This window comes from Leptonychotes weddellii, chromosome 2 (genome assembly GCF_054177405.1).
Source record: "Leptonychotes weddellii isolate Sample4059 chromosome 2, ASM5417740v2, whole genome shotgun sequence".
NCBI classification, from domain to species: domain Eukaryota; kingdom Metazoa; phylum Chordata; class Mammalia; order Carnivora; family Phocidae; genus Leptonychotes; species Leptonychotes weddellii.
Window position 1 is genome coordinate 162,668,417 of NC_138370.1, and position 15,974 is coordinate 162,684,390.

The window sequence follows — 15,974 nt, forward strand, 5'->3', positions numbered from 1 at the left end:
ATTCATATTTTTCCTTTTAACAGTTTGATTAGAATCAGTCTCAAGGGCTGGCACATGCTTGTGAACTTGTGCTTTCATGTTTTCCTGACCTGTGTGGTCTTCGTGGGAGGAATAACCCAAACCAGAAATGGCAGTGTCTGCCAAGCGGTAAGTCAGAGTGAAAACCTGAAATGGGAAAAAATAATGACATTAGAAAGTAATTTCATGTTTTATTAACTGTAGAAGGAAGCATGTTTTTTAAAGTTGTTTTTCTTTACAGTTAAGCTGAGTGTCTGTCACTGACACGTTTTTAACTGGTGTACTCCCAAGTTTTGAACTGTTATTTCACGATTGGACACGTGACTTAGGGAGCTTGTCTCTTTATCCTTGGGAATTCATTGCTACTTGTTATGTCTTTTATAATGCCGAACATTTAATTTAAAAAATTTGTAAAACCCTGACTTGGGCTAAGAAAAAAATGATATTTTCTGACAATAGGGTTTTATTTATTTACTTATTTATTTAAAGATTTTATTTGAGAGAGAACGAGAGAGAGAGAGAATGAGCAGGGGGAGGGGGAGAAGGAGAGGGAGAAGCAGGCTCCCCACTGAGCAGGGAGCCCGATGCGGGATTCAATCCCAGGACCCTGGGATCATGACCTGAGCCGAAGGCAGATGTTTAACTGACAGAGCCACCCAGGTGCCCCGATAGTAGGGTTTTAAAAATTATTTCATCTATTTATGGAAATAATAGGAATTTGAAAAAGATTTAACTGTAAGATATAAAAATCAGAAGCTTCTTGTGTGGTAAATAAGAGAAATTAAAAATACTCAACTTTTAATTTCAAATAAATTATACACGTCACCTCAGTGAACAGTATTCTTCTGAGATATGTATAAAAAAAACCAAAACTATTCAACATATGAATAGACATAAAAAATTGTACATATTTCCTATATTTGCATACTGTTTTCCATATGCATGATAGGAAGTGGTGCCATGTAGTAATTGAGTTCAAACTGCCTGGATTTGGGTCTCAGGTCTACTTTGCTGTTTTTATGGGCTATTTATTTAACTTTTGTTTTAATTGCCAGTAAAACATGACAAAAGACTTACCTCTTTACAAACTTTTAAGTGTACAGTTTAATATTAAGTAGAAGTACAGTGTTGCACAGCAGATTTCTAGAACCGTTTCGTCTTGCATGGCTGAAACGCTGTGCCTGTTAAACAGCAGCTTTCCATTCCCCTGCCCTCCCAGCTCTGGGTAACCACTGTGTTACTTTCTGTAGCTTGACTACTTAGATACCTCGTCTGAGTGGAATCGTGCAGCGTTCATCATTCTGCGACTGGTTCATTTCACTTAGCATAATGTCCTCAGGGTTCATCCGTGTTGTAGCATGGGACAGGATTTCCTTCCTTTTTTATGGCTGAATAATATTCCATCGTACTGATATACCACCTTTTCTTTATCCATTTATCTGCTGATGGACATGTAGGTTGCTTCTATCTCTTGACTGCGGTGAATAAGGCTACAGTGAATGTGGGGGTGCAGTTATCTCTTTGAGATCCTGTGATTTCAGTGTTTAACTTTTCTGTGTCTCAGCTTCCGCACCCATAAGTTGGGACTAATATTTGAGCTGTCAGATGATGTGATTATTTATATAAAAAAAAAACCCTACCGTAATTTACAGATAAATGATTTGAGGTAATGGGAAGGTTTAGCCAAGAGTGAATCCAAGTTTAACATACAGAAGTTGGATGCAGAAATGCAACTATGAGGAAACATAATTAATGTGAAGATGCCATGTATCAAAGAATATCAGGTACCAAGAATGAATAAAAGATGTTCACTATTTACAGGCAAAATTGTAATAGGTATTTAAGAAGACCTAAATAAATGATATACTAGGCCCAGGGACAGGAAGTGTTACTATTAGAAGGATGGCAGTTACTCTGAAATTAATATATACATAAGAGAGTTTTTCACAAAACACAATAAAATGGTTTTTAAATTTACATTAAAAGCAAAGGACCAAAGATAAAGATAGCCAGGACACTTCTGCAAAGGAAGAGTAGAGCAAGGTGACTGTCCTTCTAATCATCAGGACTTAGGAGGCTCTCTTCATTAACACTGCGGCATTTGGGGTAGCGAGAGAGACATGGACCAGCACAGTTGAACAGAGACTCAGAAGCAGACCCATATGCAACTCTGGTGTGAGACCAAGGTTTGTATGCTCTTCAGTTGTGGCGAAGAGAGACCTCTGTGCAGCATAAAGGAGCTGGGGAAAATCCATGTGGAAAAACATTACAGTGGATCTGTACTCATGCCTTATAAAAAATGTCAACTTCAGGTGGATTAAAAAACTACCATGGCCAAGCCAAAATGTTAAAATTCACATTAGAAAATATCACAGTCCTTGGGTAGGGATTTCTTAAATACGACACTAAAACGCATTGACTAGAAGAGATCATTTTAACCAAATTAAAAATAAGAGCTTTTGTTAATTAAGATTCCTTAATGAAAGTGGAAAGACAAGCTAACAAATTGGAAGATGCTCTTCTTAATACATACCGCTGAAAAGGCATTGGAATAAAAAATACATTAAGAACTATAATCAACGGGGTGCCTGGGTGGCTCAGTTGGTTAAGCGACTGCCTTCGGCTCCGGTCATGATCCTGGAGTCCCGGGATCGAGTCCCACGTCGGGCTCCCTGCTCAGCAGGGAGTCTGCCTCTCTCTCTGATCCTCCCCCCTCTCATGCTCTCTATCTCATTCTCTCTCTCAAATAAATAAATAAAATCTTTAAAAAAAAAAAAAAAGAACTATAATCAACGAAAATGCCACAAACAACCCAGTAGAAAAAGTGGCGAGAGTGGACAGACTTTTCAGAGAATAGGATACACAGAGTCCGTATCTGTGGGAAGAGGTGCTCAGCATGATCGGTGGTCATGGAGATGCGAATTAAGACAATGAGGTAGCATTTATGCCTTTTCTGTCAGCAAAAAGTCAAGCCTGACAATGCCAAGTCGTGAAGAACATGTTGGGTCCGCATGTTTTCTGCATCGTGGGTGGGAACGTTAAGCGGATGATTCTGGGAGGCTTTGCGGTCTGAGGTTAACCATGCATAGACCCTGGGACCCAGCAGCCCCGTTCCTGACTCCGCTTGCCCATATGTAACAGACCTGTGTCTAGGAGTATACACGTGCGTGTGAATATTCATAGCACTGTGCCCAATAGAGAAAACCTGGAAGCAGCCCAAATGCCCATTGGTGACAGAGGGAGTGAATAAACTGTGATATTATGCAACAGTCAAAACTAATGAATTACAACAATGTGTAACAATATGAGTAAGTCTTAGGAATATATGTGGAAAAATTAAGTCCCATAAATTACATCCACCCTGCTGTCTTTTTTTTATAAAGCAAGAAGTAACTAAAATGAAACCGCTCACTTTTAATGAAAATATGTGGATCCAATAAAACTGTAGAAGGAAGGCAAAGGGATGATAAACAGAAGATAGAGAGTAATGATTACCTTGGGGGAAGGGGATTATATTGTTTGATACAGGTTTTGGTCAAGGTCTTGCCTTTTGTCTTGCTGATAAGTTCTTAGCCACTTACGAATAATAACTAATTAAATAAAAGCAGGACGTGTTTGGTCCAGTCACTAGAATGTGTCATGAACCTAAGGTTGACAACTAATCCAATATTGTATAGCTGACATCCAGTTTAAAATGCGAGTGTGTGTGTAAGAATCATGGAGAGGATTAAGGTGCTGGAGACTTTATTACTGCTAGTGTCACTATTGAAAAAATTACCTCTCTGCTGTGCAGAGTATTTCTGTTGTAGGCCATTAGTATACACTGGGAATCCAACTTGATTGGACCGTACGAGAGGTCAGATAATGGGTCTTGGGTCAGCTGAATCCATGCACAGAAGATAATGTTCTCTCAGCCCTCCCCCCCACCCCTTCTGATTCCTATTCATCTTGTTTGTAGGTCTCAGTTTACTGTTACTGTTTGAGAGATACCGTCCCTCCCCTCCCCTCATTATCCCATGGTGCTTATTAAATTTCCATGATGCCTACAACCCTTCACAGTTGACTCCTGTTTACCTGTTCTCTGTCTCTGGACCCGACGCTCTGCAAGGAATCCCACTGATCTGATTCACCCGTGTTTATCCAAGGATCAGCACAGGACCCGACCCAGAGTAGGTGATACTAGATGCTTAGCAAATGTTTATTGGGCGAATGAACAAAAAAGTCCTTGGTTTACAAATGGTAGAAGTCATTCGACCCTGGAGCCATTTTGAGCAGAGGTTGTGAGGAGAATGCTCAGCCCACGGTGGTGGTAAAGGTAGTCTCGGTTTGTCTAAAAGTATTCATTGTTTTCACAAAGCAGACACCTTGATTTCACTGAGGCAATGAATAGAAAGAGGCCATTGTGAAGATGACTGCCTTTCATTGTCCTGAATGATATTCTATACCTTTTCTAGAAAGAAAAGGAGAGGAATTTGCAGGGAGTGTTCAGGGCCTCTACATTGAATGTCCATGGCTTAAAGATGTATTTTTTTTTTTTTTTTAAGGGAAAGGCAAGTCTTTAGATGTTTTTACATGTCATTTGCTTCTGTTTTTCCACTGTTTTTCCTTCTGTGAAAAACATAACACTCTTGCCGTTTCTGACTCAGACATGACTGGCTTCTCTTTGCCGTTTTGGTGGTTCAGTTAGGAGCCAACTGAGCGGGGAGTCGGGGGAAGGCAAGCAGGACTGGCCTGCGCTTCCAGACACTAGTAGGTAGGTTCTAATTCTGTGTCTGCCAGGATGACTAGTATTGATGTAGGAAAGATGTAAAGGTTCGACGCCAACAGCCAAGAGAGAATTCTTCCTCAAGAAGGTTGTTTTATGAAAGCACGGGGACAGGACCCATGGGCAGAAGGAACTGTACCTGGGTCATGACAAGTGGCCCGTTACATACTTCCAAGTTGGGAGGGGGTTAGGGAGAGTGAAAGTCTCTAAGGAATTTTGAAGCAAGGTTTCCAGGACCTTGAGGGGGCTAGCTATTGTTGGGAATAAGTCATTTATTGCCTTCTAATAAAACTGTAGTCATGAGACCCTTCAGATGGATATCCGTGGGCCATATGCTTGGGGGATGATTGCCAACAGGCATCTTGAGGGGTAGAGATAAAGGAAGTTTCTAAAGGAATTTTTATGTGTTAAAGTAGACTTACAGGATCCTGGGGGTTGGGCTAAGCTTGGCTTTTGCCCTTAGCAAAGTAGTAACGTCGAGGCAGCTGAGCCCCTAGAGGAATGTCACTCAAGGACTTGGCAATGGGCTGTAGGTAGTAGGAAATTTAATAAGTTTTCTTCTGCCTTTGTTTCCCACATCTGTATGATTAGTCACTTAGCCTAGTAGGGGTTTAACGTTTCTTCTCTAAAATAATGGGTTGGGCTAGTTAACTTACATGATCATTAAGGTTCTTCCAGCTGAGCCCTGAGTGCACCTGCTAGAATCCTAATGGGTGCATACCTTATATGCAGTTTTATATGTGCACGTAATTGGTGCAGTTTTACGTTTCTTATTTCCCTTTCAGAGCTCATATACTTTATGGACGGCACGAACGGGTTCTACGATGCTTGCCTCCCCACAGTGATGGGTTGAGGTTGTTGGAGATGCCATTAGGCACCAGCCAGGTCCTTCCCACTCTGAGTCATAAGTCAGTTCTGGTGGTACTCTAGGTGCGTTCTGCAGGCTTGGACTCTCTTTTGCAGAAGGAGCTGAAGAAGAGCTGAGTAGCCGAGTGTCAAAGTAGCGAGGGCTGTTCACTCCAGGTGGGAAGGGTCCTGGGTTCTGGGTCATGATGTGCTGCCAAATAATTGTGTGATAATTAATTTTCTGGTCCTTGGTTTCCTTAGCTATGTGGTGAAAAGACACGGCCGGATCTTACTTAAGTCACCTTGTTACTCTATGACTCCATGATTTAATTTATTAAATACAGCGTCGGCTAACCTTCTCTGGTGTCCTTTTGTGTCTATTCTCAAGAGTTTTTCTGCCATGGCATGTGAAATGCCTTGGGGAAATTTAATCAATGAATTTGAAGACCTTTTACTTGCCAACTACTGCAAATGTGTTATCTTAACTTTCATATTAACCCCAGGAGGTACTCATTATTCCTATATTTTATCAATACAGAAATTGAGTCTTACGGAATTGAACAACTTGTCCCAAATCACTAGGCTATTGGGTGGCAGAGGGGTGATTCAGATGCCAGTCTTGCTGACTCAGCTGTCGTCCCCCGCGAGCCGCTTCCCCCCCCACACTGGGGTCACTATGCTTCACTATTTAGTGAGGACCAGCACAGCCTAATAGAAGGGGCGTGGGTTTTGGAAACCAGCAGACATGGGTTTGAGTTGCAGCCCTGCTACTGACCAGGTGACCTCTAGTGATGATTGCATGCCTTTCAGATGCAGTCTCATGGTCTGTAGCTCAAGGTTAATACCCTCCACTGAATGGTGACGTTAGGAGGATAAAATGGAAGCACTTACAAATTGTCTTCGTACATTTTGGGGCACACAGTGGGCATTCAATAGTGGAAGCTGTTACTATTTTACATGTATTCATACATGATTATATGAATATAAAGATCATTTTTTTGCACACTCACTCTACATGCTGTACTATCTTAGGGTTATTGGGGGTTACAAATATGATCGTTACAATGTCCGGTCTCTAGTTTGTGAGAGCTTATATATGGTTCAGTAACATATAAAATGCAACTCTCTGGGATAATTATTTTATATCCGTTTTACAGCTTTGGAAATTGATGTCCTAAGGTCAGGTGACTTTCTCAAGTAATCATCTGTTGCATTTAATTAATCGTTTACATGCCCTATGAATTAGATTACTTATTCCCAAACTTTACAAACTTTCCACATGTATTTCTGATTTATGTGAAAGAAATTTGACAGGTTGCATTTCAAGTGTCTGATGGAGAAAACAGTAGGAGGTATCCCATTCCAAAAGAAATACCCTCTCTGCCGGTTCTCTGCTCCCCCTTTATTCTGGTTCTCATGGAATATCTGGGAATTTGCTTACATGATGGTTACTAGGTGACATCAGACCCCTAAAATTCTACCATTAGTAATAATTTTGTTTGACTGAAGGCTTTAGTATCTTTCAAGTGTGAACACTCTGGAAGTTTTGAAATGCCATAGGAAACACTTCAAAATCTAAAGGTTGAGTTTTCCCTCTTAGATCTAAAACAAGAAAATGCTCCATCTTGTACCTCCTGTGTTGAAAATATTTTCACTCCTATTTTTTAAACTTATTTACTTCACCGCTCGGTCTTGTTCTTCTGACCTCGTCATCTGAGAAACCTCCAGTGGAGCCTACCGTTGTGAGTCAATACCAGTGATTTGTCTTGAACATTTTGGTGTCTATGTACCAAATTCACTGACACTATTTTTACATCTAGTATTGGGTATGACTCCAGATAGTCTAAGGTTTACTTTATGCTTTTTGTTCTACTTTTCTCTGTAAATTTTGCTTTTACCATACGGACAGTAAAACTAATGGAAACCAAGGAGCCACTTTTCTCCTTACGAAGAAAATAACTGTGAGTCTTCTAGTTTGGCCAAGCTGGACCCACCCTGCCAGCCACTTCCCGAGTCAGAGCAAGATTCAGACTGGACAGTGACTGTCCTCATTTTTGTCCTGCAAAATAAGACTTGGGTTTTCACTTGCCGCATTTTGGCTGCACACTGATTCTCATGAAAATGAACTCTGGGCAGCAATCTAAATGCGGTTATTACTGCCCTAGGTTTGATAATGTCAGTCAGTTTGATTTTCTTCAGATCAGAGAGCCATCCTTTTAGAAGGAAAAAATTTGTCTTGACGATTTTCGTTAATAGGATTTTACCTGCGGTAATTATATAAAAAGAAATGATCAAACAGATAGTAAGTAATTAGTCAGATAAGAAAGCTGAATAGTGTCCTTGATGTTCCAATGATATATACACTTTTCTTAAAATGGATTTAAACCTTTCTTAGGCCCATATATATCTTCATCTAGAATTCTAGCTCCAAATAGAGTTGCTTCACACACAGGTCACATGGTAAACATGACCTCCATAACCCCCTGGGGGAAGAAATTTAATTAGTGTGACCATTACATATTCTGCAGGTTTCCACTATTTATTGGGTACCTGTTATGTCTCAAATATTGTGCCCATATAGTCCCTACAGAAACGCCAGAGATAGTCATTGATAATCTTCCCACTCTTCCAATGAGGAAAATTAATTTAGAGAGGTGACATTATTTACTTAAAACCACACTCCTAATAAGTAATAATAAAAATATAGCTATCATTTTTCTTGATTGCTTATCATGGGCCAGACAATGTCCTGAAGGCTTTATGTAGACTATCTTAGTTAGCCCCACAGTACTTTCATCTCTCTCTGCTTACGCACAAGGAAACCAGTGTTTGACATGTTACACGCCTTTGCTGAAGTTATCACAGCTGATAAGGGGTGGATACTGGTTTTAAAACCAGGTAAAAGTTTGGATTCTAGACATCACCCTCTGACCCGCCAATATATTCTCTTGCTGACCTACCGTTATCATATACGAAAGCTCTGAATTAGAACAACTCAGGGCTGTCACACAAGCTTATTCTCTGCCCTTGCCCTCTACCTTCCTCCTTAAAATGGGCCTCAGAAACCGAACTCTACTTTATAACATGGTGTCTGGGTGAAACACACCTTTGGTTTAATGTTGTCTAAGAGTCAATTCCATGGTGTCTGAAGGGTTATCTTGGGTAAACGTTGTGTGTGGTCTGTGGGTCTCCTGGATCTGTGAGAGGACATGATCCTCTGTTACACGGCTGTTAGAATGCTTTGTTTCATTAGTGGGCAGAGGAATCCATCTTTAGAATATACCTTCATGCTGTTTTTTTTTTTTTTTTTTAAAGATTTTAGTTATTTATTTATTTGAGAGAGAGAGAGAGAAACAGTATGAGAGGGGAGAGGGTCAGAGGGAGAAGCAGGCTCCCCGCTGAGCCGGGAGCCCGATGTGGGACTCGATCCCGGGACTCTGGGATCATGACCTGAGCCGAAGGCAGTCGCTTAGCCCACTGAGCCACCCAGGCGCCCCCTTCATGCTGTTTTTGAGTCCTGTTTTTGAAAGTTACTTACCAGGTATTTTTGGTAACCTTGGAGGCCCCTGTTCCTGGGGAGTTTTTTTTTCCTCCTTTCAGTTTATATATTCTTCAATCTTCTTTCTAGGTTGGAATAATTCTTCATTATTCCACTCTTGCTACAGTACTATGGGTTGGAGTGACAGCTCGAAATATCTATAAACAAGTCACTAAAAAGGCGAAAAGATGCCAGGATCCCGATGAACTGCCGCCTCCTCCAAGACCGATGCTCAGGTATCTGATATCCTTGTTCACTGTGTTCTATTAAACGTTCATTAAACAGTTGAGGTGAAGCCGTTTTAAACATAACAAAACAATGCTGAGTAAATTTTGGAAAGTCCATAAGCTGGGCTTCCTGGGTTTGAGTACTGGCCGGGAGCCCCTTGTGAAGTTCGCTACCCTCTCCCGGCCTCCTTCTCTCATCCGTAACGTGGGAATAAATAAGTGCCTTAAGGTGGCACCGACCGTCTAACAGGCTCTAAAAAAATGTTAGCTGTGGTTATTTCCTTGGGGTCATGTCAGAGATTTTAACCTCCGCAAGCATGTTTCCATTTTATTACTCTCCACAAAAGACAACACAGTTTTGGAGTTACACCCTTCTTCCCAATTATAATAAAAAAATAATGGATTACTGGGCTGCAGGAGTACAAATTGAGCAGTGGTGACTGGTGGGTTGAACGCTGGCTGTGGAGCTGGCACTAGGCCAGGCACCTAAGCTGTCCTGCGTCAGAGGAGTTTCCAGTCTGCCTGAGGAGACCGTGAAGAACCGGCTGTGGGTGGGGTGAGAACTGTGGTGGAGATAACATTCTTTTGGAAAGTGCAAACAAAGGCGCCATTAATTTGGGGGGAGGGTGGGTGTTGGGAAGTATTGACCATTAGGGATGATCTTCCTGAGTGATTAGGGCAAAGGTCAGAGGTGACGCTCCAGATACAGGATTATGTGGGGAGCTGAGGGAACTTTGAGCATGCACTTTGGCTGGAACTTATCGGTGGAGATTGCAGGAAGTCAGGGTGAAAGCTCTGTGTCAGGCCTTTGGGAGCCATGTGCAAATGTGGGCAGCCATTGAAGACTTTTACCTAAGGGAGTGGCCCCACGAGGTATCTTTTTAGAAGGACAGCCTTGCATTAGTAACCCGTCTCAATGAATGGGAGAGCCTGAGGGTAAGGAATTCTGCCGAGAGGTCGTTTGCTTGCCCGCGGGAGGACTGAAACCCGAACAGCGCGTCAGAGAGAATAGAGGGGGCGCGTGTTCAAGACACTTGAGGCAGGTTCTCTAGAATGGATGGCCAGTTAGATTTAAAATTGTGGGAGGGAGAGAGATTCAAAGATGGTTTCAAATTACTCTAGCGAGGGCACCTGAGCACATGATGCTTCCATCAGCTGAGAATATAGGAAACGTAGAACGGGGGGCGGGGAGGGTACGCTCAGAGGACGTAGGCTCACTAGTACTTTCTGTGAGTCGTTCACATTGTGGGAAACCGGGGGCTCAGCAGGGAAGACGGTGCTCAGCGTTTTGCAGACAGCTGGAGATGTTCTCGCATGTGGTCGCGAACCATATGCCCCAGGGAGAAGTTAGTTAAAAGCATGGTCCTGGGGCCATGTTGACATTTAGTAGATGGGCCATAGCCAATAAAGGGAAGAATTGAAAGAGAACACCTGAGAACATAGAAGATTCAGGAGGTGAATGGTCCCTGGACGATGAGGGGCAGCAGGAGTGCCCGGCCACAGAGTTGGGAGGCAATTTGACACGTCTGTCCCTGGCCTTAAAAGAAGGGAGAGATGGTGTTTGAAGATTTGGGGGTCCCATCTTCCTTTCTGTTAGGTTCTGAGGGGAAAAAAAAAAAAAAAGACACCAAGCACAGGTGTTAATTAAGTCCCCAATACAGTCTTCAGCCAGCCAGCTCAGGACCTCGGGCTGTGTCTCTACAAAGTGGCAGATGCAGAGTTAGGATTGTGACCGTGCCCAGGAGGACCCAGCCAGGGCACAGAGTTCCTACTGTCTCAGCTCAAAGAAGGTCTGGCCGAGGAAAGAAGTTTCTCTTTGTAGGGCCCGCCACCACTCTGTCTCCCTCCGTTCTTAGGTACCTTCATTTTTCCTGCTGTCCCCAGTGAGTCCACGGGAAAGGAGTCAGGAAGGGCCTGCACACTGCATGAAGCTGCTGGGACCGAGCACCTGCTTTGCCTGAGTGACTAGGGATAAGCATACACAGCAGTAGGGTGTCCCAGAACATGCAGGTTTAACCAGACATTAATAAACAAATAATGTCATTACGTGTTTTGTCTGACGTATGGCACAGGGAGACCTTAAGGTCCATTTGGTAATGGGCTAACTTTCTGGTTCGCCAGCTGAAAGAAAAGAATAGGAACTAAAACCCTACCTGCAGTAGCCGTGCTTGTCCACAGGGTGGCAGAAGCCGACCAGCTTTCCTCTAGTTGGAAACTTGGTAGCCTGCTTTAAAAAAAAAAAAAGATATTCAAACAAAAATTAAAAAAAAAAAATTCAGAAAGTTATTGTTAACAAAGCAGCCTCCAGAAGTTAATTTCCAGTTTATTATTGGGATAGGAATTGGTCACGAAGGAAGGACTTTTGCAGGACGGAGACACCGGGATGTGCGCGCCTTGGTAACTTGGAATGATGAGCTGCTATTTGCATTGTTCCTTCTTCCAGGTTTTACCTGATCGGAGGTGGCATACCCATCATAGTTTGTGGCATAACAGCCGCAGCCAACATCAAGAATTACGGCAGTCGGCCAAATGCACCCTAGTGAGTGTTTTGTGTTCTCTGCATACCTGACCCCGTTGCTTCTCTTTTTAATGATTTCCCAGGCCCTAACTTTATCGCAGTTTCTGGGACAGTTTGTTGATGTGTCGTAGCATCTGACTCGGTTTCTCATTTTCTTTTCTAGTTGCTGGATGGCCTGGGAGCCCTCCTTGGGAGCCTTCTACGGGCCTGCCAGCTTCATCACTTTCGTAAACTGTGTGTACTTTCTAAGCATATTTATTCAGTTGAAAAGACACCCCGAGCGCAGATATGAGCTGAAGGAGCCCACCGAGGCACAGCAGCGGTTGACGGCCAATGGAAACGGCGAAGTGCATCCTCAGGACTCACTGTCTCTGTCTCTGATCTCGACGTCAGCGTTGGAAAATGAACACACTTTCCATTCTCAACTTTTGGGGGCCAGTCTTACCTTGCTCTTATATGTCGCCTTGTGGATGTTTGGGGCCTTGGCCGTTTCCTTGTATTACCCCCTGGACTTGGTGTTTAGCTTCTTTTTTGGAGCTACGTGTTTAAGCCTCAGTGCCTTCATCGTGGTTCACCACTGCGTTAACAGGGAGGACGTTAGACTCGCGTGGCTCATGACTTGCTGCCCCGGCCGGAGCTCGTACTCCGTGCAGGTTGACGTGCAGCCCCCCAACTCCAGCGGCACGAACGGAGAGGCCCCGAAGTGCACCAGCAGCAGCGCTGAATCCTCATGCACCAACAAGAGTACATCGAGCTTCAAGAATTCCTCCCAGGGCTGCAAATTAACAAACTTGCAGGCTGCTGCAGCTCAGTGCCACACCAACCCTCTGCCCTTGAACTCCACACCTCAGCTCGATAATAGTCTGACAGAACATTCGATGGACAATGACATCAAGATGCACGTGGCGCCTTTAGAAGTTCAGTTTCGCCCAAACGTGCACCCGGGCCGCCATCATAAAAACAGAAGTAAAGGACACCGGGCAAGCCGGCTCGCCGTCCTCAGAGAATATGCCTATGACGTCCCCACGAGCGTGGAGGGCAGTGTGCAGAACGGCTTCCCTAAGAGCCGGCCGGGCAGTAATGAAGGACACTCGAGGAGCAGAAGAGCGTATCTAGCCTGCAGAGAGAGACAGTACAACCCGCCCCAACAGGAGAGCAGTGATGGCTGTAGCACACTCCCCCAGAGCCCCAGAAATTTCGAAAAGCCCGCTTCAAGCAGCAGTAAGAAAGATGCCTTGAGGAAGCCAGTTGTAGTTGAACTTGAAAGCCAGCAGAAGTCTTACGGACTCAACTTGGCCGTCCAGAATGGACCAATCAAGAGCAACGGGCAGGACGGCCCCTTGCTGGGTACGGAGAGCGCTGGCAACATTAGGACCGGGTTGTGGAAGCATGAAACTGCCGTGTAGCCGGCGGCGGGGGCGGGGCGGCGGGGGCGGGGCGGGGGGGGCGGTGGCTTCCGAGGCGGAAACCCATGCAAACTGTGAGCTTCACATTCCTTCAAGCTGCGAACCAGTGCTAACTGTTTACGGCCGCCTTAGGGATTCGGCACCGTTTTGAATAAACTTCTACATTTGGGATTTTATGGATTTTATATCCCCCCGATTGTTGCTTTTTTTTTAATGAATTAAAAAAAAAAAAAAAAGCCCTCCGAAGCATTGTTTTAGTTGTAAAGCACCAGCAGGACTTGGAGAATCTGAAATGTAATTTTTTGGAACCTGTTATATCTACTTAACATTTCAGGCTTGTATTTAATACAATAAATAGGTGTTTGTGTCATTGTGTGAGTCTTACGTTTTTGTATTTTATAAGAGAAGCATGTAGTTCTGTTTTAATCATGTTTATATGTGGGGATATCTTAATGAGCATTATACGTAAATCAATTACCAGACTTTCACAGAATTAACTTCGCTGATTATGACATAAATCAAAGCTCTTTTGGATGGATGTATTTTAGAAATACAGTTTTTTTTTTTTTTTTAAATTTTATTTATTTGACAGAGAGATAGCAAGAGCAGGAACACAAGCAGGAGGAGTGGGAGAGGGAGAAGCAGGCTCCCCACTGAGCAGGGAGCCCGATGCGGGGCTCGATCCCAGCACCCTGGGATCATGACCTGAGCCGAAGGCAGATGCTTAATGACTGAGCCACCCAGGCGCCCTAGAAATACAGTTTTAAATGCTACAAGGTTTTTAAAAGATCTCATGGAATGTTTTTTTGAAAATCAAAATGCCTAAACTTTCTAAATTGCATCACTTTGCCGTATCACTTCGGTCCTATTAATATTGTTTTGTCACCTTTGTGGCTTTTCAGTGATTTACATTTCGGTTTAATTTTGTTACTCATCCCCCCCCCCCCTTCCAGCACATATATTATTCTTGAATGTAAATGAGGAGTAAGTAAGAATCACACTCACTTATTCTGAGTTCTTCAGTATCGGCTGTTATGTTGGCCTATACTTTGTTCTCAAAATGATAGAGTTCCTCAGGTTCATGCTGAAGTACTCATCTTTAAATTGCATTCTGAGGGCAAAAACTTCTCTGATCCAAATGTCATCGGTCCTTGATGCACTACAGTCCTTAAACATCCCTGGTCCCTAGTCTCACTGGAGTCCATTCCTGGAACTCTGTTTTGTTTTGTTTTTTAAGTTATTTAATATGTTGCGTTTTTAAAACAACTTTAATTCTAGTATAGTTAATGTGCACTGTTACATTAGTTTACAATAGTATATATTGCTCAGCGCATGTCATAATAAGTGTGCCCTTCAACCCCTTCACCTATTTCAACCATCCCGCCCCCCCACCTCCCCTCTGGTAAACATCAGTTTGTTCTCAGTAGTTAAGAATCTGTGTCTTGGTTTGTCTCTTTTTTTTCCTTGTTCACTTGTTTTTCTTAAATGCCACTTTCGAGTGAAATCATATGGTATTTGTCCTTCTCTTACTTCATTTAGCATTATACTCTCTAGATCCATCCATGTTGTTGCAAATGGCAAGATTCCATTCTTTTTTATGGCTGAGTAATATTCGTGTGTGTGTGTGTGTGTTCACATGCTAGCTCTTCTTTATCCATTCATCAGTCGATGGACACTTGGGCTGCTTCCATAATTTGGCTGTTGAAAATAATGCTGCAATAAACAGAGGGGTGTATATATCTTTTTGAATTAGTGTTTTCATATTCTTTGGATAAATACCCTGTAGTGGAATTACTGGTTCACATGGTAGTTCTATTTTTAATTTTTTGAGGATCTCCGTACTGTTTTCCACAGTGGCCGCACCAGTTTACATTCCCACCAACAGTGCACAAGTGTTCCTTTCTCTCCACGTCCTCGACAATACTGGCTGTTTCTTGTGTTGATTTTAGCCATTCTCACAGGAGTGAGGTGGTATCCCATTGTGGTTTTGATTTGCATTTCCCTGATGATGAGTGATGTTGAGCATCTTTTCATGTGTCTGTTGGCCATCTCCATATATTCTGTGAAGAAATGTCTGTTCATGTCTTCTGCCCATTTTTAAATTGTATTCTTTGTGTTTTGGGGGTTGAGTTGTGTCAGTTCTTTATGTATTTTGGATACTACCCTTTACTGGATTTATCAGTTGCAAATATCTTCTCCCATTCAGTAGGTTGTCTTTTCATTTTATTGATTCCTTTTGCTGTGTAGAAGCTTTTTATTTTGATGTAGTTCCAGTAGTTTATTTTTGCTTTTTGTTTCCCTTACCTCAGGAGAAATACCTAGAAAAATGTTGCTACGGCTGATGTCAAGAAATTATTGTCTGTTCTCTAGGATTTTTATAGTTTCAGGACTCACATTTAGGTCCTTTATCCATTTTGAGTTTATTTTTGTGTATGGTGTAAGAAAGTGGTCCAGTTTCATTCTTCATGCATGTGGCTGTCCATTTTTTCGAACACCATTTGCTGACGAGACGGTCTTTTTCCCATTACATATTCTTGCCTCCTTTGTTGAAGATTAGTCACCCATATAATTGTGCATTTATTTCTGGGCTCTGTTCTGTTCCATTGATCTTGGGTCTGTTTTTGTGCCTTTGCCATTCTGTTTTGATTACTACAGC

At 42.8% G+C, this 15,974-nt stretch overlaps 1 protein-coding gene across 4 annotated transcripts in view; it reads left to right on the top strand.

The window, feature by feature from the left end:
• Positions 1-13,688, top strand: part of ADGRA3 (adhesion G protein-coupled receptor A3) — a 102,184-nt gene extending 88,496 nt beyond the window's left edge. For 2 of the 4 annotated variants that reach the window (XM_081812551.1, XM_081812548.1), the window contains 4 exons: positions 24-147; positions 9,258-9,403; positions 11,838-11,933; positions 12,076-13,688. In XM_081812551.1, coding sequence (XP_081668677.1) covers positions 24-147; positions 9,258-9,403; positions 11,838-11,933; positions 12,076-13,318 — 1,609 coding nt within the window. In that variant the 3' untranslated portion in view covers positions 13,319-13,688. The remainder of the gene's footprint in view (positions 1-23; positions 148-9,257; positions 9,404-11,837; positions 11,934-12,075) is intronic. The other 2 variants (XM_081812549.1, XM_081812550.1) reach the window with 2 other exon arrangements.
• Positions 13,689-15,974: the final 2,286 nt, after the last annotated feature.